Source organism: Mobula hypostoma, chromosome 31, assembly GCF_963921235.1.
Source record: "Mobula hypostoma chromosome 31, sMobHyp1.1, whole genome shotgun sequence".
Lineage (NCBI taxonomy): Eukaryota > Metazoa > Chordata > Chondrichthyes > Myliobatiformes > Myliobatidae > Mobula > Mobula hypostoma.
The window spans coordinates 6,818,824-6,844,624 of NC_086127.1; the positions used below are offsets into that span (position 1 = coordinate 6,818,824).

The 25,801-nt window shown below is 49.9% G+C and overlaps 2 protein-coding genes across 3 annotated transcripts in view; one reads left to right on the plus strand and one right to left on the minus strand.

Annotated features, from left to right (window-relative positions):
- The window catches only part of usp5 (ubiquitin specific peptidase 5 (isopeptidase T)), a 45,667-nt gene extending 42,016 nt beyond the window's left edge, over positions 1-3,651 (plus strand). For both annotated transcript variants that reach the window (XM_063036868.1, XM_063036869.1), the window contains exons 16-19: positions 702-847; positions 1,369-1,522; positions 1,836-1,920; positions 3,456-3,651. In XM_063036868.1, the coding sequence (XP_062892938.1) occupies positions 702-847; positions 1,369-1,522; positions 1,836-1,920; positions 3,456-3,549 (479 nt within the window). In that variant the 3' untranslated portion in view covers positions 3,550-3,651. The remainder of the gene's footprint in view (positions 1-701; positions 848-1,368; positions 1,523-1,835; positions 1,921-3,455) is intronic.
- Positions 3,652-24,065: 20,414 nt separating this feature from the next.
- The window catches only part of LOC134339993 (NACHT, LRR and PYD domains-containing protein 3-like), a 37,848-nt gene continuing 36,112 nt past the window's right edge, over positions 24,066-25,801 (minus strand). The window contains exon 7 of the mRNA XM_063036834.1: positions 24,066-25,759. Coding sequence (XP_062892904.1) covers positions 25,672-25,759 — 88 coding nt within the window. The 3' untranslated portion in view covers positions 24,066-25,671. The remainder of the gene's footprint in view (positions 25,760-25,801) is intronic.

Consider the following 25,801-nt stretch of genomic DNA (forward strand, 5'->3'; position numbering starts at 1 on the left):
CTGGGAGGGGTCTGCAACTCACAGCTCCCAATGCTGGTGGGTGGGGAGGAGCTCATAGCTCTGCCCCCTCCCCGTCGGATCCCCTTCTGGAGCCGGACACCCGCCTCTCGCCGTCTGCGTCTGGACACCTGTTTCTCCACGAAATCCCAGATGATGGTCTTACTGTCCCCTTGTACGAAGCTGTCACTGGCCGTCTGCCCCTACACCACCCCCCCGCCGTCCCCGTCTGCTCCCCCCCCCGCCGTCCCCGTCTGCTCCCCCTCGCCGTCCCCGTCTGCTCCCCCTCGCCGTCCCCGTCTGCTCCCCCCCCGCCGTCCCCGTCTGCTCCCCCCCCGCCGTCCCCGTCTGCTCCCCCCCCCGCCGTCCCCGTCTGCTCCCCCCGCCGTCCCCGTCTGCTCCCCACCCCCCCGCCGTCCCCGTCTGCTCCCCCCCGCCGTCCCCGCCCATCCCCGTCTGCCCCCCGCCGTCCCCGTCTGCTCCCCCCATCGCCGTCCCCATCTTCTCTCCCCACCATCCTCATCACCCCCCCACCAACCACTGTCACTGACCCTCCCCTATACCGTAGCTGACTGTCTCCCGTCATTGCCCGTGACTCTTGGTCTCTGATCCCCTTGGCGTGTCACCACCCCGTTCACCCCCCCCCCACAGCACCCCGTCTCTGTGTACAGGTCCCTGACCCTCTTTGCCTGTGCTCCCCCCAGATTTCGCCCAGCCTCTGCTCTTGCCGGCGTGCGGCATCCCTGGATCTGCGGCAGCTGCCCCCGAGCCTCCCCCGGAGGAGAGCGTGGCCACCATCTCCTCCATGGGCTTCTCCCGGGATCAGGCCCTGCGGGCCCTCAAAGCTACGGTGAGTCCGCGAGGGACGTGACGCAGGGCAGCCCGAGGGGGATGGCGGAGAATAACTCCCTGCCCGATCTCCCTCCATCGATCAGCCGCCTTCTTCGCAATAATCCCCAAACATACAGCTCTGTTCTTCACCCCCAGTGAATAACCCCATCAATACATCCCTCCCTCCTCCACTCGCTCAGCTGTCTCCCCCCGACCGCACACCCATCGACTGCTCAATCTCCCTCGAATAGGCACTCTCTCCAATCTCCTCCACTTTATCCTCTCTCCGCGTTTCCTTCACTGCTTATTCCCTGTCTTGTCAGCCTCAGAATTTTCCACCCTCCTCCTGCTTGAACATCCCCCTCGCTCCTGCCTCTCCCCGCCTCTCTCTATCTCTCTCTCTCCCCCCTCCCTTTCCCTCCCACCCCCGGCCCTGTCCCTCCCCCGGCTTTCTCTCCACCCTGCCCGCCATGTTACCTGTCCAGTCCGTGTCCTCTCCCTCCCGCGCTCTCATCTCTCTCCCTGTTCCCTCTCCGTCAGAACAACAGCGTGGAGCGGGCTGTCGACTGGATTTTCAGCCACATCGATGACCTGGATGCCGAGGCAGTCATGGACGTATCTGAGGGCCGGTCAGCGGCCGAATCCGTGTCCGAAAGCATGCCGGCTGGACCCAAGGTCCGCGATGGGCAAGGCAGTAAGTCACTGAGGGTACACGCCCTACCCTACCTCTGAGGGCAGACGCCAAGTGTCTTCCTGAGTGTGAACGCCACTTCCCCACACCGTACGTACACACACACGTGTAGACACGCACTCGCGCACACTCACGCTCACACAGACACTCTCACACGCACTCTCTCGTACACACATGGATATATACACACACACACACACACACACACACAGACTTCCCCTGTCTGCTGGTGTCTGGTGTGTACATATACACCCCAGCACCTGCTGCCTGTGTATCTGCGGACTGTGACCACGCTGGTGTTTGCTTTCTTTCGCAGAGTACCAGCTCTTCGCCTTCATTAGCCACATGGGTACTTCAACGATGTGCGGCCATTACGTCTGTCACATCAAGAAGAAAGGGAGGTGAGTTCAGGCTCATGTCCTCACACCAGTCCACCGCTCTTTGACCTTCTCTCCAACTCTCTTTCTCTCCCCTCTGTCCGTCTCTCACTAGTCCCCCCCACCCATATCCTTTCTGTCTCTCTCGCTCCATCTCAGCCCTCATTCGTTCCCCTCGTCCCTCTCCATCACTCTGCTTCTTCTTTACCCTTTTCTCTCTCTCCCCCCATCACTGCTCCCTCTTTACCCTCTTCTCTCTCTCCCCAGCCTGCTTTGCCACTCAATAAAGTTATAGCTGATCTGGCCATGATATCATCTCCACCTACCTGCTTTTTCATAGAACATAGAATAATACAGCACAGTACAGGCCCTTCGGCCCACAATGTTGTGCCGACCCTCAAACTCTGCCTCCCATATAAGCCCCCCACCTTAAATTCCTCCATATACCTGTCTAGTAGTCTCTTAAACTTCACTAGTGTATCTGCCTCCACCACTGACTCAGGCAGTGCATTCCACGCACCAACCACTCTCTGAGTAAAAAACCTTCCTCTAATATCCCCCTTGAACTTCCCACCCCTTACCTTAAAGCCATGTCCTCTTGTATTGAGCAGTGGTGCCCTGGGGAAGAGGCGCTGGCTGTCCACTCTATCTATTCCTCTTATTATCTTGTATACCTCTATCATGTCTCCTCTCATCCTCCTCCTCTCCAAAGAGTAAAGCCCTAGCTCCCTTAATCTCTGATCATAATGCATACTCTCTAAACCAGGCAGCATCCTGGTAAATCTCCTCTGTACCCTTTCCAATGCTTCCACATCCTTCCTATAGTGAGGTGACCAGAAATGGACACAGTACTCCAAATGTAGCCTCACCAGAGTTTTATAGAGCTGCATCATTACATCGCGACTCTTAAACTCTATCCCTCAACTTATGAAAGCTAACACCCCATAAGCTTTCTTAACTACCCTATCCACCTGAGAGGCAACTTTCAGGTATCTGTGGACATGTACCCCCAGATCCCTCTGCTCCTCCACATTACCAAGTGTCCTGCCATTTACTTTGTACTCTGCCTTGGAGTTTGTCCTTCCAAAGTGTACCACCTCACACTTCTGCGGGTTGAACTCCATCTGCCACTTCTCAGCCCACTTCTGCATCCTATCATTGTCTCTCTGCAATCTTTGACAATCCTCTACACCATCTACAACACCACCAACCTTTGTGTCATCTGAAAACTTGCCAACCCACCCTTCTACCCCCACATCCAGGTCGTTAATAAAAATCACGAAAAGTAGAGGTCCCAGAACAGATCCTTGTGGGACACCACTAGTCACAACCCTCCAATCTGAATGTACTCCCTCCACCACCACCCTCTGCCTTCTGCAGGCAAGCCAATTCTGAATCCCCCTGGCCAAACCCACAATTCCCCTACTATGCAAAAATCTGTCCAACCTTGTCTTAAATATATTGATGGAGACCACACCTTTTTCCATCTCTCCCCCTGGTGACTTGGCTCCATCTTTGCCCACTCCCCCTCACTCCTGCGCTCTCTTTCTGCCCCGCAGGTGGGTGATCTACAACGACCAGAAAGTCTGTGCCTCCGAGAAGCCTCCCCGAGACCTGGGCTACATCTATTTCTACCAAAGAGTCGCCAGCTGAGGATCCGCCAGCCACCTATTTATTGTACAGACCGAGCCGAGTGACTGGCACTGCCGGGCACGTGGGACTTGTCCTGGGGGCCTCAGGGGGAGGGGAGGGGCGGGGCGGGGAGTGCACCGTTCAGCATTGGAAATAAATTGGTGAATCGGGGCCTGTCTCGGTACGGTGCGGTCTGTCTGGGTGTCCAGAACAAACGGCGGCAGTTGGTGAGACCACACTACGGGGGCGGATGGAAGTGGGCAGAGTTAACGGTGATCTTGGCCCCACTGGATCAGTGCTACTGACCCCACCTTGGAGTCTACACCAGCGATCTTGGCCCCACGGCGGAGGTGGATAGGGTCTAATGGTCCCAGGGCAGAGTTAATGTGGGTCTGGTCCCCACAGTGGAGCTGTTTGGAACTGCAGGTCCCCAGGGTGGAGTTTACCTTGGACATGGCCCCACTGCAGAGGTGGATCGGGACCAGTGGTCCCGGGGCAGAGTTAAGATTGGCCTGGTCCCCAGAGCGGAGTTGGATCTGAAATATTGGCCCCATGGTGGAGTTTTCACTGGGTCTGTCTCCACTGCACAGGCGGGTTGGTGTAACTTGTCCGAGAGCAGGGTGGCCAGCTCCCCACTGGGGAGGTAGATCGGGACAGCTGGTCCGTGGGGAAAGACGAGTTAGACCAGACCTTTCTCCACTGTGGAGGTGTGATCCCAGGGTGACCTCCAGACCAGACCCATCCCCACTGTGTAGGTGGATTAAGGGTGCAGTCTACACCAGATTGCTCGGCAACTACAGGAGATTGCACCGCGCTGCCGTGTTGGATGGGTCTGCTGGTCCCAGGGTGGAGTACACACTGGGCACGTCCCCACCGTGGAGGCAGATCCACACTTCTGGTCCCTTGGCTGAGTTGATTGGGACTACTGATCCCTGGGCAGTGGAGGGTAGGAGGTGGTTCAGACCTACTGGTTCCAGGGTGAAATTGGCAACAGGCGTGTCCCCACTTTAGAGCTGGGTAGGAATTATTGGTCCCAAGGTGGAGATTAGATGAGATAGTTGCCTCACAGTGGAGTGTATGGGGATTACTGGTCCCAAGGTGGAGATTAGAGCAGACAGTTGTCCCACAGTGGAGTGTATGGGGATTACTGGTCCCAAGGTGGAGATTAGAGCAGACAGTTGTCCCACAGTGGAGTGTATGGGGATTACTGGTCCCAAGGTGGAGATTAGACCAGAGTTGTCCCACAGTGGAGTGTGTGGGGATTACTGGTCCCAAGGTGGAGATTAGAGCAGACAGTTGTCCCACAGTGGAGTGTATGGGGATTACTGGTCCCAAGGTGGAGATTAGACCAGAGTTGTCCCACAGTGGAGTGTATGGGGATTACTGGTCCCAAGGTGGAGATTAGAGCAGACAGTTGTCCCACAGTGGAGTGTATGGGGATTACTGGTCCCAAGGTGGAGATTAGAGCAGACAGTTGTCCCACAGTGGAGTGTATGGGGATTACTGGTCCCAAGGTGGAGATTAGAGCAGACAGTTGTCCCACAGTGGAGTGTATGGGGATTACTGGTCCCAAGGTGGAGATTAGACCAGACAGTTGTCCCACAGTGGAGTGTATGGGGATTGCTGGTCCCAAGGTGGAGATTAGACCAGAGTTGTCCCACAGTGGAGTGTGTGGGGATTACTGGTCCCAAGGTGGAGATTAGAGCAGACAGTTGTCCCACAGTGGAGTGTATGGGGATTACTGGTCCCAAGGTGGAGATTAGAGCAGACAGTTGTCCCACAGTGGAGTGGATGGGGATTGCTGGTCCCAGGGTAGAATTAATATTGGCTTCTGCCCCTGCAGGCACCAGCCTGTCTCTGGTACTGGGCATGTCTCCCGTATGGTGGTGGTCTGGGACTAGTAGCCCCCAGCGTGGTGCAGCTGCTTACCGTTGTGGATGTGGATCATGGTGTTTGGCTCGAGGATGGAGTTTAGACCAGAGTATTCCCCACTGGGGAAGTGGACTGCTGGTACGAGGGAAGATTTCACACAACGGGTATATCCTAATGATAGAGATGGATTGAGACTGCTGTCCCAGGGTGCAGATTGCATCTCTCGGGTCCCCACCGGTGAGCTGGTTGCAGGGGAGATATTGAGTGGGACCATTTCCCAGGGTGGAGATTACACCACACCTGCCCCCTTGCAGAGTTAGATCGGGCCTACTGGTCCCAGGGTGGAGATTACACCTCACCTGTCCCCACCGCGGAGACTAGAGACTCCAGGGTGGAGATCACACCTCACCTGTCCCCACCGCGGAGATAGATCGGGACTACCGGTCCCAGGGTGGGGATTACATTTCAGGCTCACGTGTCCCAGGAATCCATGACACTCGTGTAACTGCGCCCGTGGGTGTGATCCGCTCAGTTTCCAGCTGCTTACCCTGTGTACTTAAGAAACTGAGCTCCGTAGTTTTCACCAAATGCCGTGTTGAGGAAAAACATTTTGCATTCACGGGCTTAAACTCCTAGTGATTTACTGACAGTCGCAACACTTTAAACGATCCTGCGCTTCAGATTCGTTGCTGTTCAGAATCAGAAATCAGTACGATTCAGGACCATAAAGAGCGTCCAAACCGCGCTCAGCTTGAGGCCTTGGGAAGCAGATCAGGTACAGAGATCACCTCAGGGCGGGTCAGAATTTCAGAGCTGCAACGCAGAATAACGAGCAAAGAAACGGCATAACGATGAGGCCCCACTGCTCGAAGTGATCAGAATTACGCGCAGTAGGTAGCCAAAGGAGAAAGCAGCAAAATGCAGCTACCCTGAACGGTATCAATGCAGCCGGGCGGCGCAGTGAGCGCCAGAACGAACAGCCTCTCGCACTAAAAGCTTTTCAAAATACCGCAGGTCAACACACCAAACGCCTTCTTAGCCACCCGATCAACTTCCTTGGCAACGTTGAGGGCTCTGTGGACGTGGACCCCCAAGGACTCTCTGTTCCTCCGCACCACTAAAAATCTGGCACGAATCCGATAATTTATAAGGAAGTTGAAATTCCCTCTGACAACAATCGTATGGTTTGTAGTACAATCCCATCAGTGTGATTGCACCCTTCCTCTTCCTGAGTTCTACCCAAATGGACAATGCCCGACCCCTCCATTGTGTCTCTCCGGAGGGCTGTGGTCCGTATTCGTCACCCCAACCCCCCTTTTTCCTTCTGGAACTTCGAAAAGCTGATACATTAACCACCCATTGCTTCTCTTCTCTCAACCAGGTTTCAGTCATGGCTATAACATTATAGTTCCATGTACTCATCCCTACTGTAAGTTCATCACCTTTACCCATAATACCTCTAGCATTAAAATATACACACTTCAAACTATCCGAACCATCATAGCTGTTATTTCGGTTTTGCCTTTCAATACTTCCTCTAACATCAACCTTCCGGACGGACCCTCCTCTTACTGACCTGGGGCTTAGGTTCCCAGTCCCCCTGCAAAGCTAGTTTACACTCACCCGAGGAGCATTTGAAAACTTCCCGGCCAGGATACTGGCTCTCCGGCAGTTTAGGCGCCACCCGAGCAGATCACCCCCTTTCCCAGAAAAGATTCCAATAATCCACGAACTAGCGTCAGTCGCGTCATCTTGCGTGGCCATTAGACTCCACACCATGCTGAGAGCGCACAGATTTCAAATACCGTCAGGAGCGTGTGCTTGTACTGAAAAAATAAAACAGTGATTTTTGTCACTGATAGTTGTCGGGTAATATAGCCATAAGACAGTTCTGAACCGTTTTGCTCACTGCGGTTTCAATCAGTCAGGCTTGGAAATGCGCGAAACGACCGGGAGTGAAAATGAACCGATTTAAGTACTTCATCAAGCTAGAAACTACGCCGAATTTGAAGATATCGACAATTAACTTGGAAAATTTCATTGAAAACGAAGTTTTACAGGATTCAATGGTCGAGAGTATTGTGCAGAGGGATTCCATTACTCTGCAGTAGGTGTGGAAACCATAGAAAGGGTGCAGGGGAGATTTACAAGGATGTTGCCTCTGGATTGGGGAGCGTGCCTTATGAGAATAGGTTGAGTGAACCCGGCCTTTTCTCCTTGAGCGACGGAGGATGAGAGGTGACCTGATAGAGGTGTATAAGATGAGGAGAGGCATTGATCGTGTGGATAGTCAGAGGCTTTTCCCCCAGGGCTGAAATGGCTGGCACGAGAGGGCACAGTGTTAAGGTGCTTGGAAGTAGGTACAGAGGAGATGTCAGGGGTAAGTTTTTTACACAGAGACTGGTGAGTGCGTGGAATGGGCTGCTGGCAATGGTGGTGGAGGCGGATACAATAGGGTCTCTTTTTTCCTTTCTTTTTTTTTGATGATATCCGACTGGCTTGCATTTAAACCCAAATCATCATCTGCCACACCAAATACAGCTATAAGCGGGCAAGGTCTCAGTGTCACCCCCAAAACCTCACTGATAATTTTAAAAACCAGTGCCCAATAGTCATCAAGCCGAGAGCATGACCAAAATGCATGTATTAAACCAGCCGGAGAGAAGGAACACCTGTCACAGCCAGCGTCTGTCCCAGGGTATATGTCTGCAAGTCTGGCTTTACTTAAAGGTACCCTATGTAAAACTTTAAATTGTATGCGCCCCAGTCTAGCACATGAAATAGTGGATGCATTGGTGATAATTTTTCAAAACTCTTTAGATTCTGGACTAGTTCCTGAGGATTGGAGGGTGGCTAATGTAACCCCACTTTTTAAAAAAGGAGGGAGAGAGAAACTGGGGAATGATAGACCGGTTAGCCTAACATCAATGGTGGGGAAACTGCTAGAGTCAGTTATCAAAGATGTGATAACAGCACATTTGGAAAGCGGTGAAATCATCGGACAAAGTCAGCATGGATTTGTGAAAGGAAAATCATGTCTGACGAATCTCATAGAATTTTTTGAGGATGTAACTAGTAGAGTGGATAGGGGAGAACCAGTCGATGTGGTATATTTGAATTTTCAAAAGGCTTTTGACAAGGTCCCACACAGGAGATTAGTGTGCAAACTTAAAGCACATGGTATTGGGGGTAAGGTATTGATGTGGATAGAGAATTGGTTGGCAGACAGGAAGCAAAGAGTGGGAATAAACGGGATCTTTTCAGAATGGCAGGCGGTGACTAGTGGGGTACCGCAAGGCTCAGTGCTGGGACCCCAGTTGTTTACAATATATATTAATGACTTGGATGGGGGAATTAAATGCAGCATCTCCAAGTTTGCGGATGACACAAAGCTGGGCGGCAGTGTTAGCAGTGAGGAGGATGCTAAGAGGATGCAGGGTGACTTGGATAGGTTAGGTGAGTGGGCAAATTCATGGCAGATGCAATTTAATGTGGATAAGTGTGAAGTTATCCACTTTGGTGGCAAAAACAGGAAAACAGATTATTATCTGAATGGTGGCCGATTAGGAAAAGGGGAGGTGCAACGAGACCTGGGTGTCATTATACACCAGTCATTGAAAGTGGGCATGCAGGTACAGCAGGCGGTGAAAAAGGCGAATGGTATGCTGGCATTTATAGCAAGAGGATTCGAGTACAGGAGCAGGGAGGTACTACTGCAGTTGTACAAGGCCTTGGTGAGACCACACCTGGAGTATTGTGTGCAGTTTTGGTCCCCTAATCTGAGGAAAGACATCCTTGCCATAGAGGGAGTACAAAGAAGGTTCACCAGATTGATTCCTGGGATGGCAGGACTTTCATATGATGAAAGACTGGATGAACTAGGCTTATACTCGCTGGAATTTAGAAGATTGAGGGGGGATCTGATTGAAACGTATAAAATCCTAAAGGGATTGGACAGGCTAGATGCAGGAAGATTGTTTCCAATGTTGGGGAAGTCCAGAACGAGGAGTCACAGATTGAGGATAAAGGGGAAGCCTTTTAGGACTGAGATTAGGAAAAACTTCTTCACACAGAGAGTGGTGAATCTGTGGAATTCTCTGCCACAGGAAACAGTTGAGGCCAGTTCATTGGCTCTATTTAAGAGGGAGTTAGATATGGCCCTTGTGGCTAAAGGGATCAGGGGGTATGGAGGGAAGACTGGTGCAGGGTTCTGAGTTGGATGATCAGCCATGATCATAATAAATGGTGGTGCAGGCTCGAAGGGCCGAATGGCCTACTCCTGCACCTATTTTCTATGTTTCTATGTTTCTATATCTGGCCGGTGGAGCCAAAATAATACTTTTTGAATGTTCGATGCCCAGTAATAATGAATAAAGCTGGGAAGACCCATTCTGCCTACATCATGACCTCTTTGGAGAGTGTACTTATTAACCCTTGGGACCTTATTTTCCCAAATAAAGAAGGTTATAGCTTGGTCGACTGATTTAAAAAATAACTTAGATAAGAAAACTGGCAAACACTGAAACAAATAAAGAAATCTAGGAAGTATAGTCAGTTTCACTGACTGAATTCTCCCAACTATAGTAAGGGGTAAACTGCGCATCTCTCGAAATCAGCCTTCATTTGGCTAACCTGAGGCCTGTAGTTAGCTTCAAACAGAGATGTAAAAGAGCAGGTAATATGTATTCCTAGGTATACAAAACCATCTTGAGATAAAGGAAAGGGCAAGGATTCCTGTCGGATCTGTAGGGCCAAGTTATTAATGGGAAAGCATTTGCTTTTTTGAAAGTTCAGTTTATAGCTAGAGAAGGCTCCAAATTGATCTAATAATGACACAATAGCAGGACTACTACCTATAGGGTCGCTAACATAAAGTAAGAGGTCATCAGCATATAGGGAAACATGGTGTTCCATGTCCCCTCTTCTAACACCTTGAAATAATGTAGTTGACTTAAGTGCAATAGAAAGAGGCTCAATTGCAATTGCAAAAAGAAGAGGGGACAGTGGGCAGCCTTGGCGAGTGCCATGTGTTAATTGGAAAAAGTCAGATCGAAAATAATTTGTCTGTATACATGCTAAAGACGAGTGGTACAATAGCTTAACCCAAGCTATAAATATTCTGCCAAATCCAAATTTCTCCAAAACACTAAATAAGTATACCCACTCCACTCTATCAAACGCCTTCTCTGCGTCCAAGGTGATAACAACCTCTGGACTTGGAGAATCACTGGGTGAATAAACCACATCAGCCAGTCAACGGATATTAAAAAAAGAATAGCAATTTTTAATAAAACCTGTTTGACCGTCTGAAATTATCTTGGGAAGGGGACGTTCTAAACGGCATGCAAGCACTTTAGCCAAAATTTTCACATCTACATTCAAAAGTGAGATGGGGCGATATGATCCACATTGAGTCGGGTCCTTGTCCTTTTTAAGAAGTAGTGAAATAGCTGCCTGTGAAAGAGAAGGGGGTAAGGATCCATTCTCCAAAGATTCCTGAAACACTTCTAGAAGGACTGGTATGAGCTTATCCTTAAATTTCTTATAAAACTCTATTGGATAACTATCAGGACCTGGGGACTTACCACTCTGCATAGCCATAATGGCATAATTAATCTCTTCCTGCCCAAGAGCCCGATCTAGGTTCTCCACCTCCTCTGGTTCAAGAGTTGGTATTTCCAAATTATCTAAAAAACATTCCATATTTGTTTTATCTGAGGGGAGCTCTGAGGCAGACAGAGAGGAATAAAAAGTTGCAAAGATGTTATTAATCTCTTTTGGATTGCTTGTCAAGTTTTGGTGCGTGTCCCTTATCTGGGGAATAAGTCGTGATGTAGCTTGACATTTCAACTGATGAGCCATAAGCCGGCTTGCCTTGTCACCATATTCATAATAGAGGCTACGTGTCTTAAGAATTAATTGTTCTGATAGGTTTGTAGATAGGAGATTAAACTTCGCTTGCAAATCAACCCAGCTTTTATATAATTCCACAGTGAGTGCCTCAGAGTATTTTCTATCCAGGTCCAAAATAGATTGCAATAACACTTGCATTTCCTTCCTACGCTCTTTATTGGCATGTGAAGTATGAGATATTATATGACCCCTCAACTAAGCTTTTAAAGTTTCCCAAAGTAAAGAGTACAATACTGACTCAGTTTTGTTAGTCTCAAAGAATGTGTCAATGTTAGCCAATATATAACTACAAAATTTCTCATTAGAAAGCAAAAGGGGGTTAAGTCTCCACAGAGGCCGTTCTCTAACGTTTAAAGGAAAACATAGGTCCAGTTTCACGGGCGAGTGATCAGATATAACTATAGCAGTGTATTCAATTTGTCTAATCATTGGTATCAAGAAATAGTCTAGCCTGGAATAGGAGTAGTGAACATGAGAAAAGAAAGAGAATTGCCTAACTGATGGATTCAAAAATGTCCAAGGATCCATATAACCATTTTGTTGCATAAACATCGAGAAGGCCTTTGCCATACCAGAAAATGTTCCCCTAGGGCAAGACCTATCAAGCAGTGGGTCAATAGCACAGTTCAAATCTCCGGAAAAGATTAGCTTATGTGTATTCAGGTTAGGTATTAATGACAAAACCCTATTTGCAAATTGGACATTGTCCCGATTAGGAGCATAAACATTTACCAAAATAACAGGTATCTGAAAGAGAGAGCCAGAGACTATAATAAAGCGACCATTAGGGTCACTGATTACATCAGATGGTGTGAACTGCATTCTTTTGGTGATTAATATTGCCACCCCCCTGGACCTACTATTAAATCTGGAATGAAAAACCTGACTAATCCATGCTTTACGAAGTCTATTATGGCCCTCCACTCTTAAATGTGTCTCTTGTAGAAATAGTATATCTGCTTTTAATTGTTTCAGATGAGAAAAAAACTTTAGCTCTTTTAACCGGACCATTGAGCTCCTTTACATTCCAAGAAATAAACCTCACAGGGTGGCCTCCATCAGCTGCACTCAGGTTAACCATATCAAAAGACACACAGGGCCTACAATCCAAAACAGTGCGAGGGCATAAGTTGCACACAATAACGCACAATGAAAAGAAAGTCTCATCAATCCGTAACACACAAAAGAATAAACTGCCATGGTAATCCCCCAAAACACTCCCCCCACCCCTTTACACAAAGAAAAAAACCCAATTAACCCCCGAAGCCTCGATCTACCTCCCCAATTGAGGATCATCGCAGGCAGTACCCAACAAAAAACTTCCAAGGCGTTCCCCATTCAACCCAACTTTCAATCATATCTAGGGTGGTTTTAATCCTTAACATTTATCCTACCACTTATACTACCTTTAATATAACATATAGGCTAAAGATGACACAGGTCAAGCTAAGCATTAAAAACAAATAACAACTTAAACGCCCGAGATACAAATCCCAAATATTTACATTTTGCTGGTTGAAAGTTTTTGTTAATCAGTTTCGGCAGCATAGCAGTTCGACCCGATCGCATCCCTCAAATTAAACTGGAAAAAATGAACAAAGGAGTGGATTGTGAAAATTAACAGTTTGCCTCGGCATGAGGCCCCTTCCATACTGCATGAATAACCTTAAAAAAAGGCATTGCTCTTCTCGTTCTTCTTCTCCCCAGCGCGAATGGTAAAACTCTTTGGCCGCCTCTGGTGTATGGAAATAATGCTTTTTACCTTCATGCATGACCCGGAGCTGGGCGGGATACAAGAGGCCAAACCTGACCCCTTTCCCGTAAAGCAGGGATTTCACCTCCTTGAAAGCTGCTCGTTTTCTCCCCAGCTCGGCACTAAAATCTTCATGGAAAAAACACGTGGTGTCCGCGGAAATACAGCTCCTGCTTCCGTCTGTTGATGATGCGTTGCTTATCTTGAAAGGAGTGAAAGCAAACCAGGAACGTTCTTGGTCTCGTTTGCTTGGCTCCAGAGACACCGGATGGGTTACGTCCGACTCGGTGAGCACGCGAAAGTACGAAAGGACTTGGGAAAAAATCTGTCCCCAGCACTTCGTCAAAAAACTCGTCATAAATTTAGCAGGGTCCGAACCTTCCAAATTTTCAGGAATGCCGACCACTCTCAAATTGGATCTCCGCGACCGATTTTCGAGGTAATCCAGCTTTCCCTTCAGAAATGCGTTTTCGTTCTGCAACGCTGCAACGGCGGGTTCGGCGCTCACTAGTCCGTCACTGTAATCATTCAGGCCGTCTTCAACCCCACGAATGCGTTCGTCGTGCGACTCGTAAGAAGACATAATTTGTTCCATGGTAGCAGTCACTGGTGATAAAACATCTTCAAGTTCTCTTTTTAGGGCAGAATGCACCGCTTGCGTCATGTCAGTAACAAGTACGAAACGAAGCCTCTCCAAGTCATCGGGTAGGGCAGCTCCAGCAGCGTGCAACGGCGCCATTACTGTAACATCAGTCTGCTTGCTCGAGGCTTCGCTATCTTTTTCCCCAGTTTTACTTCGAAGGTACATTCTACTTGCCATTTCAATGTCCCGCGTTGTTCACAACGGTAAATATTCAGTTATCTCGAGCATACGGCAAAGATAAACAGGTAGATTTTCAATAAAAATCGGGAGCCACACTCACTCCATACGCAACCCCGGAAGTCCATGATAGGGTCTTTTAAGAGACTCCTGGACAGGTACATGGAGCTCAGAAAGAAAGAGGGCTATGGTAACACTAGGTAATTTCTAAGGTAAGGATATGTTCGGCACAGCTTTGTGGGCCGAAGGACCTGTATTGTGCTGTAGGTTTTCTGTGTTTCTATGTGTCTGCGCTGATTCTGTTCATTTACCGTCAATCCAATGGAGACGCAGCGTTTCCTGGATGAAATCCTCCGTCGATAACTATTAGGAACTAATATACTATTTTATAGTACTGTAGTGATATTGTGTACTTCATTTAAATACACAACTTAAAAAAAAACCCTTAATTTAAAGAGTAGTTTGACTTTTTTTAATACCTTTTGAACCATTTCCATGAAACTTCGGCTAACTGGGGCAGCCTCTTAGTTGGGCCAAAATGTAGAGGTTCTGATGTATCCCGTACGACGTGAAGCAGGCTCACGGGTTTGGTGAGCGAGTTTGCAAAGTCTGACTAGGAATAAGCATAATAATTATTTATTTACAAACAGTAAAAGATTCGACAGAACATTTAAGTTCCACCAAGTTACACTAAGCACAAAACGAAGTGACGGGGTGGGCGGGCTCAGGAACCCTTCTGCCTCTCTGAATGAAATTTAAATCCCCAAGTGGAATCGCGCACAACAGAGGGAGACACTAAAACCCTTCGCCATTGCAGAATTATTCAGCGGTGGTGAAAGCCCGCCAGCGGGCTCCCATATAATAAGGAGTAGAGTTGTCTGTAACAGGACAAGCAGTGGGTCGGCCTGTGAGTACCGCGACTCATTTGTTGCAGTGTTTGGAGTAATAGAAGAGGCGGCGGGTAGCCAGGTACGGAAGTTGGATAAACAGACGGGGAGTGGGGGATTCCCGCATGACCCGGAAGGAAGTCTTTGTGGTGTTGGTCAAAACTGTGGTCACGAAGGAGCAGGTAAATGGTGTTCCCGCCTCCACTCTCGATGCAATATGGACTGAGGCGCCGGGTAAAGGAGGACATTAACAGGGAGCTCTCTCCCGATTAGGGTCTCTTTTATCCTCCGCTGGATTCCTCGCATCCAATTCAGGATCTCCTACGTTCCCGCCCTGGAGGCGATACGAAGGACCATGGCTGACCACCGACAGCAGCAGGTGCCAGGGTGTGGTTAGCGCCTTCGCGCCTCATTCCTGTAGGGGTGTGGTCGTTCGGCCTGTATCCCTCTTCCCTGTCAGTACAGTGTGAATGGCTTGAGAGCGGGAGAAACGTTGCTTGTGTGCGTGTGTCCATCTAGCAGAATGTGTGAATGAATCGGGCCCCGCCGAGCTGTTTTTTTCTTTCCTTTTGTTCTAGTACATAGAATAATACAGCACAGGATGCGGCCCACAATGGCGCCCAAACACTAATCCCTTGAGATGTTCCCACAATCAATTATCTCATTTTAACTTTGCATCTCCTCAAAGTTAGCCTTTCTCCAAACAAAAAATCTCAACCCTGGGTCCAGATCTATCCTCCTATATTGAAGCTGATGGCATTGTGATCACTGGACCCGAAGTGCTCCCCACATCTCCAGACACACTCACACTGTGTACTGGTTCTGATGTTTACACACATCTCCCAACATAGCTCCCTGCGCAATATTGTCTATTGCGTGCAATCATCCACGTGAAGGATTCCCCTACATACTGCTGCCTGGTATGTTCACACTGCACCCAGCCCCCCAGTTCCGCCATCTACTGGCGGTCCGGTATGTAAGCATCCCCTGCAAAACCATCATATTGTACATTGGTGTCTGTTATAAACAGAAAACTCACATGGGATCCCCCTGTGTATTTGTATCTGTTGTATACACAGCGCACAGTATCTGTCGCTCTGTATTGTTGTCTGCTTTGCGTACTCACCACCCAAAGTTACATCCGATGCACTTTTGTTTGGCGTGAGCACACACATCCCAACACTTATTGCCAGTTTATTAGAGCCTGCCGTGTACGGACGCCTCCCAACACCGTTCTCCCGTGAACTAGCATCTGGCGTGTTGTCACACCTCCCAAGAGCATCCCCCTGGTGTGTGCAATCATTTCGCAGCATAGCTCCATGCGTGTTTTCGCAAACTTTACAACACGGTCTCAAGGTGGACTGGTGTCTGGTTCGTGCCCCCACCTCCCTGAACCGTTCCCCGTGTACTGATGCCTAGTGTGTGCTCACATCGCCCAGAAATGGTCAATTTTCTCTGGTGGCATAGTGGCATTTGTGCCGGACTTCAGGACGAAAGGTCACGAGTTCGAATCCAGCTGGCTCCCTTGCACGCTTTCCATCCGTGCTGGGTTACGAGCTGGTGATCTCTTTGGAAACTCAGCTGGCAGAAGGCAATGGCGAACCACTGCTGTAACTTGCCTCGTACGTGGTTCTCCACTACGTCAGAGAGGCGTGGAGGGAAATCGTCCGCGAACCGGAGGAACTCCAGATGCGATGTACTTTTCCTTTCCTACCTGATGTGTACACTCATATCACAGCATTGTTCCTCCGCGTACCAGTGTCCCATGTGCATTCATACACCTTCCCTCACCGCCCCTCTATGTACTGGTGTCTGCTTTGCACACGCACCTCCCAATTGTGTACAGGAGTCTGCCAGGTACACACAACTCTTGCGTACTGATAGCTGGTGTGTACAGATACGATCCTTCCAATACCGTACACTGGGCACATTTGTCTGGTGTCTGCACACACACACACACACACACACAAACACACACACACACACACACACACACACACACACACACACACACATACCAGCACACTCCACCGGTGTACTGGTTGCTGCCCTATATGCACCCACATCCGAAAACCACTCCGTCGTGTTGTGTGAAACACCTCCCATCACATTGTCCCTCTGTACCGTTGGCCTTGTGTGCACACACACCTACCAGCACCTGCCCACGTGTACTAGTTTTTGGCGTCTGCATAGAGTTCGCAGCATCGTTCCCACGTGTACTGGCGTCTGGTGTGTGCACACACACCCCCACGATATCGTCTCCTCTATACTACTGACACGCACCGTACAGCATTTATCACCTTGTATACACGTGTCTGGTTCGGAACATCTCACAGCCTCTGAATAAGGTGTCTGGTGTGTGACCACACCTCCCAAAACCGCCCCTAGCGTACAGGTGTCTGCTGTGCACAATCGCCTGCCAACACCGGTCACTGCGGACGGGTGACACACAGAACCTCATACCTTCCCCTAAATACTGCTGTCATAAGTGTGTACAAACCACACTATACCGTGCTCCGTGTACTGGCGGATGCTACATGCAAACGAATCCCATCAGGACCCCTGCAAACTCGGGCTTCGAGAGCCCTCGTAACTCCCTGCCCTGTTCATTTGTGTCCAGTAGGTAGACACTGCACACTCTCCCTGGATATACACACATGCACACACCTTTTAACATATTCAGAATGTGAGCAGAGGTCAATTGTGCACAGGCACATCTCGCTGCATCACACCCCCCCCCCCGACCCCCGGACATTATACAGGGATCTGGGGTGTACACAATTGCTGTGCGCAATGCTACCAGCCCCACCTGCCGGCGAGTCCGTGTCATGACTGATTCCAGTGATAATTTTTTCCTCCCATTGTATCCTCACGCCCGGCCTGTTTGCTACTGCATAGGTGGATTGGAACGACTGTCCCCAGGGAGGAGTTTCAACTTGACCTGTCCCGATCTGCCTCCCGCTGCTGGCCCCGATGTCCCGGACGAGGCGGTCCTTGGGACAATCCGCAGGGGAGAGGCATCTGTGAAATGGACCCGGACCGCAGACATTGCGGCCGTCTCCCGGCTGCGCTTTGGGTTGCGGCTTTATTTCTGAACTGGAGCACAGAGGTGACCGGAAAACTCACCGCGCTCCCATCCGCTCCCTGAAATTGAGCCGAGCTGACCCGTAAATAAATGTGCTCGTGCAGTAGCTGAAACTCCTCAGGAAAAACCCTCAACTCTGCGAGAGGTCGATTGAAACCAGCTCCTGTGATCTGATAATGGACGGGATTCACAATCAGAGTCAGCCGCAGGAGAAGGAAGCAGCCGGAGAGGGTGAAGAGTAAAACCACAGACCTTCTGCTGCTCTCCATCCCCGGGTCACTGCGGGCTTCCGACTTGCGGACCCTTCCCCTCAGTCCCTTACCGACCCGACCGGCCACTAAAGTATGCCTGGCCGTCAGAGCGCCGAGCGGCAGAGTTACAGTGAAAGGGAGCAACGGAGTTAAAACCGCGTCGAGCCAGTCAGATCCCACCGAACCGGGGCCAGAGCGATCACTGGCCATGTCTAAGCAGAAACGCGGTACACTGCCGGTGATCTCTCGGTTCCTATGTGAAGTAACGGGGAAGGTTTTGCCCAGCCGCATCAGAATGCCGGTAATTTTGGGAAGCGCAGACAATGTTTTCCCGGTGCAATATTTTCTTTTCAGCTTTTGGCAATAAGTTGTGATAAACCGATCGAACGTGAAGTGACGGTGAACCAGACAGTACAGTCCGTGGCTATGACTGTCAGCACACAGGCGTGATGCCCACGAAACTACGCCGACAGCAGTGATAATTAATCCGGTACAAATTGAATCAGCCATTCAATCACGTACCGGATTGATCTGGTACAAATTCAATCCAGTACACGACTGAATGGCGAAGCAGCGTCGATGGGCCGAATGGCCGACTTCTGCTCCTACATCTTATGGTCTTAAATACAAGGAGATAGTACACTGTTGTTAAGCAGAGAGATCTTGGGAACCACATTCATAGCTCATTGAAAGCGACTACACTAATCGATAAAGTGGTTTGGAGGATTTATGAAACGCTTGCTTTTATTACTCGAGGCATTGATTTCAAAAGCCAGGAGGTAATATTACAACTTTATAAAACTCTGGTTAGGGTGTATCTGGAGTATGGCACACAGTTCTGGCCGACCCAGTATATTAAAGGTGTTGATGCTTTGGAGAGGGTGCAGAAGAGGTTTACCAGGATGCTGTGTGGTATAGAGGGCATGTGCTATCATGAGAGGCAGGATAAACTTGGGTTGTTTTCTCTGGAGCATCGGAGGCTGAGGGGAGATCACAAGATTATAAATGAACTGGTCAGAGCGTATCCGTTTCCCAGAGAGTATCTTAATACACGAGGGCAGACATTGATGTGAGACGGTGTAGGAGCAAGCAGGATGTTGGGAAGAAGTCAGAGAGTGGTGGATGCGCTGCCTGGTATGGTGGTAGAGGGAAATTATTAGAGGCTTTCGGGAGACGTATGGATAGACACATGGATATAAGGAAGATGGAGGGATATAGACATGGTGTAGGTAGGAGAGATTAGTTTTTGGGTGTTTTTGATTTGTTTTTTAGCTGGTCCGGCACAACATAGTGGGCCGAACGGCCTGTTTCTGTGTTGTACTCTTCTATGTTCTGTTTTATCAGAGCATTCAGGTTTTGCTGGATAGCCGTATTAAGGATGTTACAATCAATATCGACCGGTACGTTGGACGTTGCTGTTACGGGATCAGTTGGAGGGGTGTACAGTACAGCTGGGAAGGTAAGACCCCGACCATTCAGAGCCCTTCTCCTCGGGGGTCTGTGCCACACCTCAGGGGCCACATGTCGACTGGAGCCAGCGGTTCGGCAGAATACGGACGTACAGCACATGAAGGTCAGCTATGAGTGTGCTTTGGAGAGGCGATCATTTCCCGTATGCTACGGTTCTTAATTGTAACTTTAATTTAATTTTAGCCATTTTAACTGAACATTCGGATTTTGCTGAATTACGGACGGGACAATCAGTCACAGCCGACTGGCACGTTCGACATTTGCTGCTACAAGGTCATATTTTTGCAGCCGAAAGAGGTAACGGTACGGTACCGCAAATGCTTGCTGACAACGTACCTATCGGGATGAACCTCACGGTTATCAGCTAACAGTAATAGCGTAAGCAAGGAGAGCACCATTCATTGCCAGGTTAAACTGAGGCGAGGAAGGTAAAGCCGACCGGCCGCAAAGATCAGGTTGGAGGGAGACTTGCAGGATGTGGTACATATGCAGAGGCCGAGGAAGGTGTGCAGAACAAAAACGCTGCGATCAGGTTACCAGAAACAACGAGTACACCAGCGGCAGAGTTTTGCTGCGGTCGCTTTCGCAGCCAGCCAGCCAGAAATATGTCCTTCAGGGACGTGTATTTGTAATAGTTTGACTGAATATTCGCCACTCTGGGAAGACAGTAGATACCTTTTAGCAGACGGCAAACCTTTACCAACAAGACCCCCTGTTTAAGTACAGTTAGAAGAAGACGCGAGGAAGAACTTAAAATAGGCGAAGGCCCACGTAACATTCTCAGAAGGGAAATGGAAAGCGGTTGAGTGAGCCAAACTAGGAAGGAGTTGTGGGGAGAAAGGTAATGGAGATATTCCAGTGTTTTTGATATAAATTTTTTAAAATCATATTTTACAGACTATGATATTTCGTGAATATATTTTCGCTAGTATTTGATGTAGTCATGAATGCTCGTGTGCCTTTCAGACTGTATTGAAGGATACATGTAAACCGTAGTACGATCCCCAGAAAGGCAAGCTACTGGCCCCTCAAAACCAGTCGCTTCGGGAGATTGGGCTCATCAGCCGGGGGAGGCGGGGAGAGAGAGATAGGGGGGCAGAGAGGAGGAGAGAGAGGGGGGAGGGGGGAGGGGGGAGAGAGAGAGAGAGGGTGGGAGAGAGAGGGGGAGAGATCTTCCGAAAGCCCTGGAGGTACCGGAGCGCGGGCCGCTCAGTGTGTTGGAAAGAGCTCCGTGAGGACGCAGTTTGAGTGGAATTGTATATCATGAACCCCGACAGGACCTCAGCCACTTTGAAATGGGGCAAAAAAAAAAATACAGGAGAGGAAGAGGTTTTAGCTGTTTCGCAGATGAGCTCAAAAACGACGCTCAGGTTCATAATGACTCCTCCGTAGAGATCGTGAAGAGCACCAGATTACTTGGTGTTCGCCTGGTGGAGAATCTCACCTGGTCCCTCAACACCAGCTCCATAGCGAAGAAAACCCAACAGCGTCTCTACTTTCTGCGTATGCTGAGAAAAACCCATCTCCCACCCCCTCATCCTCACCACATTCTACAGAGGTTGTATTGAGAGCATCCTGAGCAGCTCCATCACTGCCTGGTTCGGGAATTGTACCACCTCAGATCGCAAGACCCTGCAGCGGATAGTGAGGTCAGCTGAGAAGATCATCGGGGTCTCTCTTCCCGCTATTACAGACATTTACACCACACGCTGCATCCGTAAAGCAAACAGCATTATGAAGAACCCCATTCACCCCTCATACAAACTCTTCTCCCTCCTGCTATCTGGCAAAAGGCACGAAGCATTCGGGCTCTTATGGCCAGACTATGCAACAGTTTCTTCCCCCAAGCCGTAAGACTCCTCAATACCCAGAGCCTGGACTGACACCAACCTACTGCCCTCTACTGTGCATATTGTCTTGTTTATTATTTATTGTAATGCCTGCACTGTTTTGTGCACTTTATGCAGTCCTGGATAGGTCTGTATTCTTCTGTAGTTTTTTACGTAGTTCAGTGTAGTTTTTGTATTGTTCATGTAGCACCATGGTCCTGAAAAACGTTGTCTCATTTTTACTGTGTACTGTACCAGCAGTTATGGTCGAAATGACAATAAAAAGTGACTTCATTTGACTTGAGGTCCACCAAAAAAAAAATAGCTGACGTACTGGTCAGAGTGGCGTAGCTGAGGGCATTGGCAAGTACTGCGTCTGTTCGTATAAACATAGCACAGTTTGTGTGTTAAAACGGCCATGGAGGCGTACTGGTGGAATGCGGATAAAATGCCCTGCAGGGTAAGGTGATTGAGGAGACTGTCCTGATGTTTGTTTTGTGGAGAGTTGGTGATGCTGTAAAGCTTTCCCGATGCATCCTAGGCGATCGCGCTCGGAGTGGCGGGTTTGGGATTCCCTAGACAGCGGTTATGAACACACCAGTAAACTCCCTGGCTACCTATGGTGGACAACAGTTAAATGTACCACGTGGAATCTGGGCGTATCGGTTCGATGTCTGGGCTCGCAGTGAGCCAGTGACCTTGTGCGGATGGGAGAGTCAGGGCAGTCAGTGCCAGTGCAGAGATTCAGCTGAATAATCTCGGCACCATGCGTGTCACCATATTGGTGTCGGAACTGACGGCAAATGCACTGGACGGCGAGGTGGACCAACACTGATCTGGTGGTACGTATACCAAAGGTGCATGGAATCGCGAACACGGCAGCCTCTATTTGACCATCAGTAAGTGGTGAACCTCTGAGCTCCGCGACAATGTGCGTGTTTGCTCACGGACACGAACCCGCGGACGACACTGTTGAGGAGTTCAAGAAGCTCTTCAGTTCTCAATCATCCAAACCCAACCGGTCCTTCAGCTGTATACGTGGATGCATCTGACGTGAGCGCCAAGGCTAACCTCTCACAGGATGGGAGGACACACCCTTGATGGGGAGAGGGGGAGAGGGGGAGAGGGGGAGAGGGGGAGAGGGGGAGAGGGGGAGAGGGGGAGAGGGGGAGAGGGGGAGAGGGGGAGAGGGGGAGAGGGAGAGAGGGAGAGAGGGAGAGAGGGAGAGAGGGGGAGAGGGGGAGAGGGGGAGAGGGAGAGAGGGGGAGAGGGAGAGGGAGAGGGAGAGGGAGAGGGAGAGGGAGAGGGAGAGGGAGAGGGAGAGGGAGAGGGAGAGGGAGAGGGAGAGGGAGAGGGAGGGGGAGGGAGAGGGGGAGGGAGAGGGGGATGGAGAGAGAGAGAGAGAGAGAGAGAGAGAGAGAGAGAGAGAGAGAGAAGAACGTTTGGAGTGTTGTAGAGAGGAGAACCCAGGGGTGGGTGAGATACAGAGAATAGCGTGGGGATAGGTTGGAGAGGAGAACTTTGGAGTTAAGGTAGAGAGGGGCACTCGGGGTTTGGTGGAGAGGAGAGACCGGTGGGTGGTGTACAGTGGAGAGCCCAGGGGTTGGGGAAGAGAGGAGAGCCTGGAGGTTGGGGTAGAAGGCAAGTGCAATGCTGGCTTTCATTTCAAGGGGAATAGGATATAAAAGCAAAGAGATAATGCTGAGCCTTCATTAGACGCGAGAGAGGCGGCACTTAGAGTGCTGTCAACAGTTTTGGGCCCATATCTTAGAGAGGATGTGTTGTCATTGCAGAGTCCGGAGGAGGGTCACGGGGATGAAGGGGTTAACACAGGAGGAGCGATTGGCAGTCTTGGGCCTGCACTCACTGGAATTTAGAAGAATGCGGGGGCTGCTCGTTGAAACATATTGTACGTTGAAGGGACCCAGAACAATAGACAATAGACAATAGGTGCAGGAGTAGGCCATTTGGCCCTTCGAGCCAGCACCGCCGTTCACTGTGATCATGGCTGATCATCCACTATCAGTATCCAGTTCCTGCCTTCTCCCCATATCCCTTCACTCCGCCATCTTTGAGAGCTCTATCCATCTCTTTCTTGAAAGCATCCAGAGACTTGGCCTCCACTGCCTTCTGGGGCAGAGCATTCCATACATCCACCACTCTCTGGGTGAAAAAGTTTTTCCTCAACTCCATTCTAAATGGCCTACCCCTTATTCTTAGACTGTGGCCTCTGGTTCTGGACTCACCCATCAGTGGGAACATGCTTCCTGCCTGCAGCGTGTCCAACCCCTTAATAATCTTACATGTTTCAATAAGATCCCCTCTCATCCCTCTAAATTCCAGTGTATACAAGCCCAGTCGCTCCAATCTTTCGACATATGACAGTCCTGCCATCCCGGGAATTAACCTTGTGAACCTACGCTGCACTCCCTCAATAGCAAGAATGTCCTTCCTCAAATTTGGAGACCAAAACTGCACACAGTACTCCAGGTGTGGTCTCACCAGGGCCCTGTACAGCTGCAGAAGGACCTCTTTGCTCCTATACTCAATTCCCCTTGTTAGATTAGATTAGATTCAACTTTATTGTCATTGTGCCGAGTACAGATACAAAGCCAATGAAATGCAATGAGCATCTAACCAGAAGTGCAAAAGAATAGTGTTACAGTATTTACAAAATAACTGCGAGTTAGAAGTAAGTGTTACAGCACACAAATATGAAAGTACTGAGACAGTACAATACGGGTGCAATATTGCTTAGTGCTGTGATGAGAGGTTCAGCAGGGTCACAGCCTCAGGGAAGAAGCTCTTCCTGTGCCTGCTGGTGCGGGAGCGGAGGCTCCTGTAGCGCCTACCGGATGGGAGGAGAGTAAAAAGTCCGTGGTTAGGGTGAGATGCATCCCTGATAATGCTTTTCGCCCTGCCCAGGCAGCGTTTATAGTAGATGTTCTCAATGGTGGGCAATTGGGTGGGGTGGATGTGGAGAGCATGTTTCCTGTAGTGGGGGTATCCAGAACTAGAGGGCACAGCCTCTATATTGGGGGGAGAACTTTTAGAACAGAGATAAGGAGGATTTTTTTTTAGCCAAAGGGTAGTGAATCTGTGGAATGCTCTGCCACAGACCGTGGTGGAGTCCAAGTCCCTTTGAATATTTAAGGAGGAAGTTAATCGTTTCCTATCGGTCAGGGCATCCGAGGATAAGGCAAGGAGGCAGGTGTATGGAGTGGAGTGGGATCCGGGATCAGCCGTGATGGAACGGCGGAGCAGACTCGATGGGCTGAACGGCCTCATTCTGCTTCTGTGTCTGATGGACTTGTTGTGGTTATTTTTCCCTGGGATGAGGTAGAGAGGAGAGCGTGGCGGGTTTACTGGGGCGTACGCGTGGGCAGGGTGGAGAGGAGGCCGTGGGGAGGTGGGGGAAACGAGGAGAGTGCGGTGTCGGCGAGGGACGAGATCACGGACACCAGATTCCCCGAGAGCGACCTCACTCGGCTTGGAAGTGAGGCGCGGCTGTGAGAGTGAGGGGAGCTCTGAACCACTGTGATATTGAACAGGGCAGCAGCAACCTCGGGTCACTGTTTCTCCTTAAGTAGGCTCATGTCCGGCACCAAGACACGGAGTCACTGTGGTTTATTGATTTCCTCACGACTGATGTACGGTAATCGTTGGGTGACCTGCTAAGGTGCGCGAATAGATAGATGCCCCGGCATCACACACAGCCACACACAATTACCGAGCGACAGGTTGAATATTCAGTCCCGTTTCTCGCTGTCTCACTCTGCATCGGGGAAGCAATGACAATAAAATCGCTCTTCAGGGCAGTGTCCGAGATCGCTGCAGATCCAGGGTCACACTGAGGTAGTTGTCAAGTTGCCATCATTCTATCGGCCAGACTGAAGAAATGTACCTCTCCTCAGCAAAGTGAGTGGAAGGATTCTCCCCCCATCCCGGGACACTGGAGTCCCAGACTGAGCCCGTCCCCCACCCCCAGGCTCTTCCTGCCTGTGTAATTCCCCAGGGCCTCACTAGGGGGAGCACTCGGACCCGCACATCTGGCGGGAACAGCGGCCGCTGGACTGGAGGCAGAGCTACCTGGCGGTGGAACGGGCTCTGACGTCACTGCGCAGGAATTTCCGTCACCACTGTTGGGAATTAAACCTGGTGAGCAGCCGTTAAAGGAGAGGGCGCTGTTCCAAGTGAGGCCGGGATTTCGGCCAAGATGTCTCCATCCCGTGGTGGTGGGGTGTTGTTCACACTCCCCAATTTTCACAGGATCACTCTCAGTCTGGGCCAGTATTCCTGCAGAGATCTCAGTTCCTCCCTCCCGGTCTCACTGAACCGATCCAAGTCCAGCCTGAAACAGACGGAAGAATGAAGAGGAAATAAACAGATTACA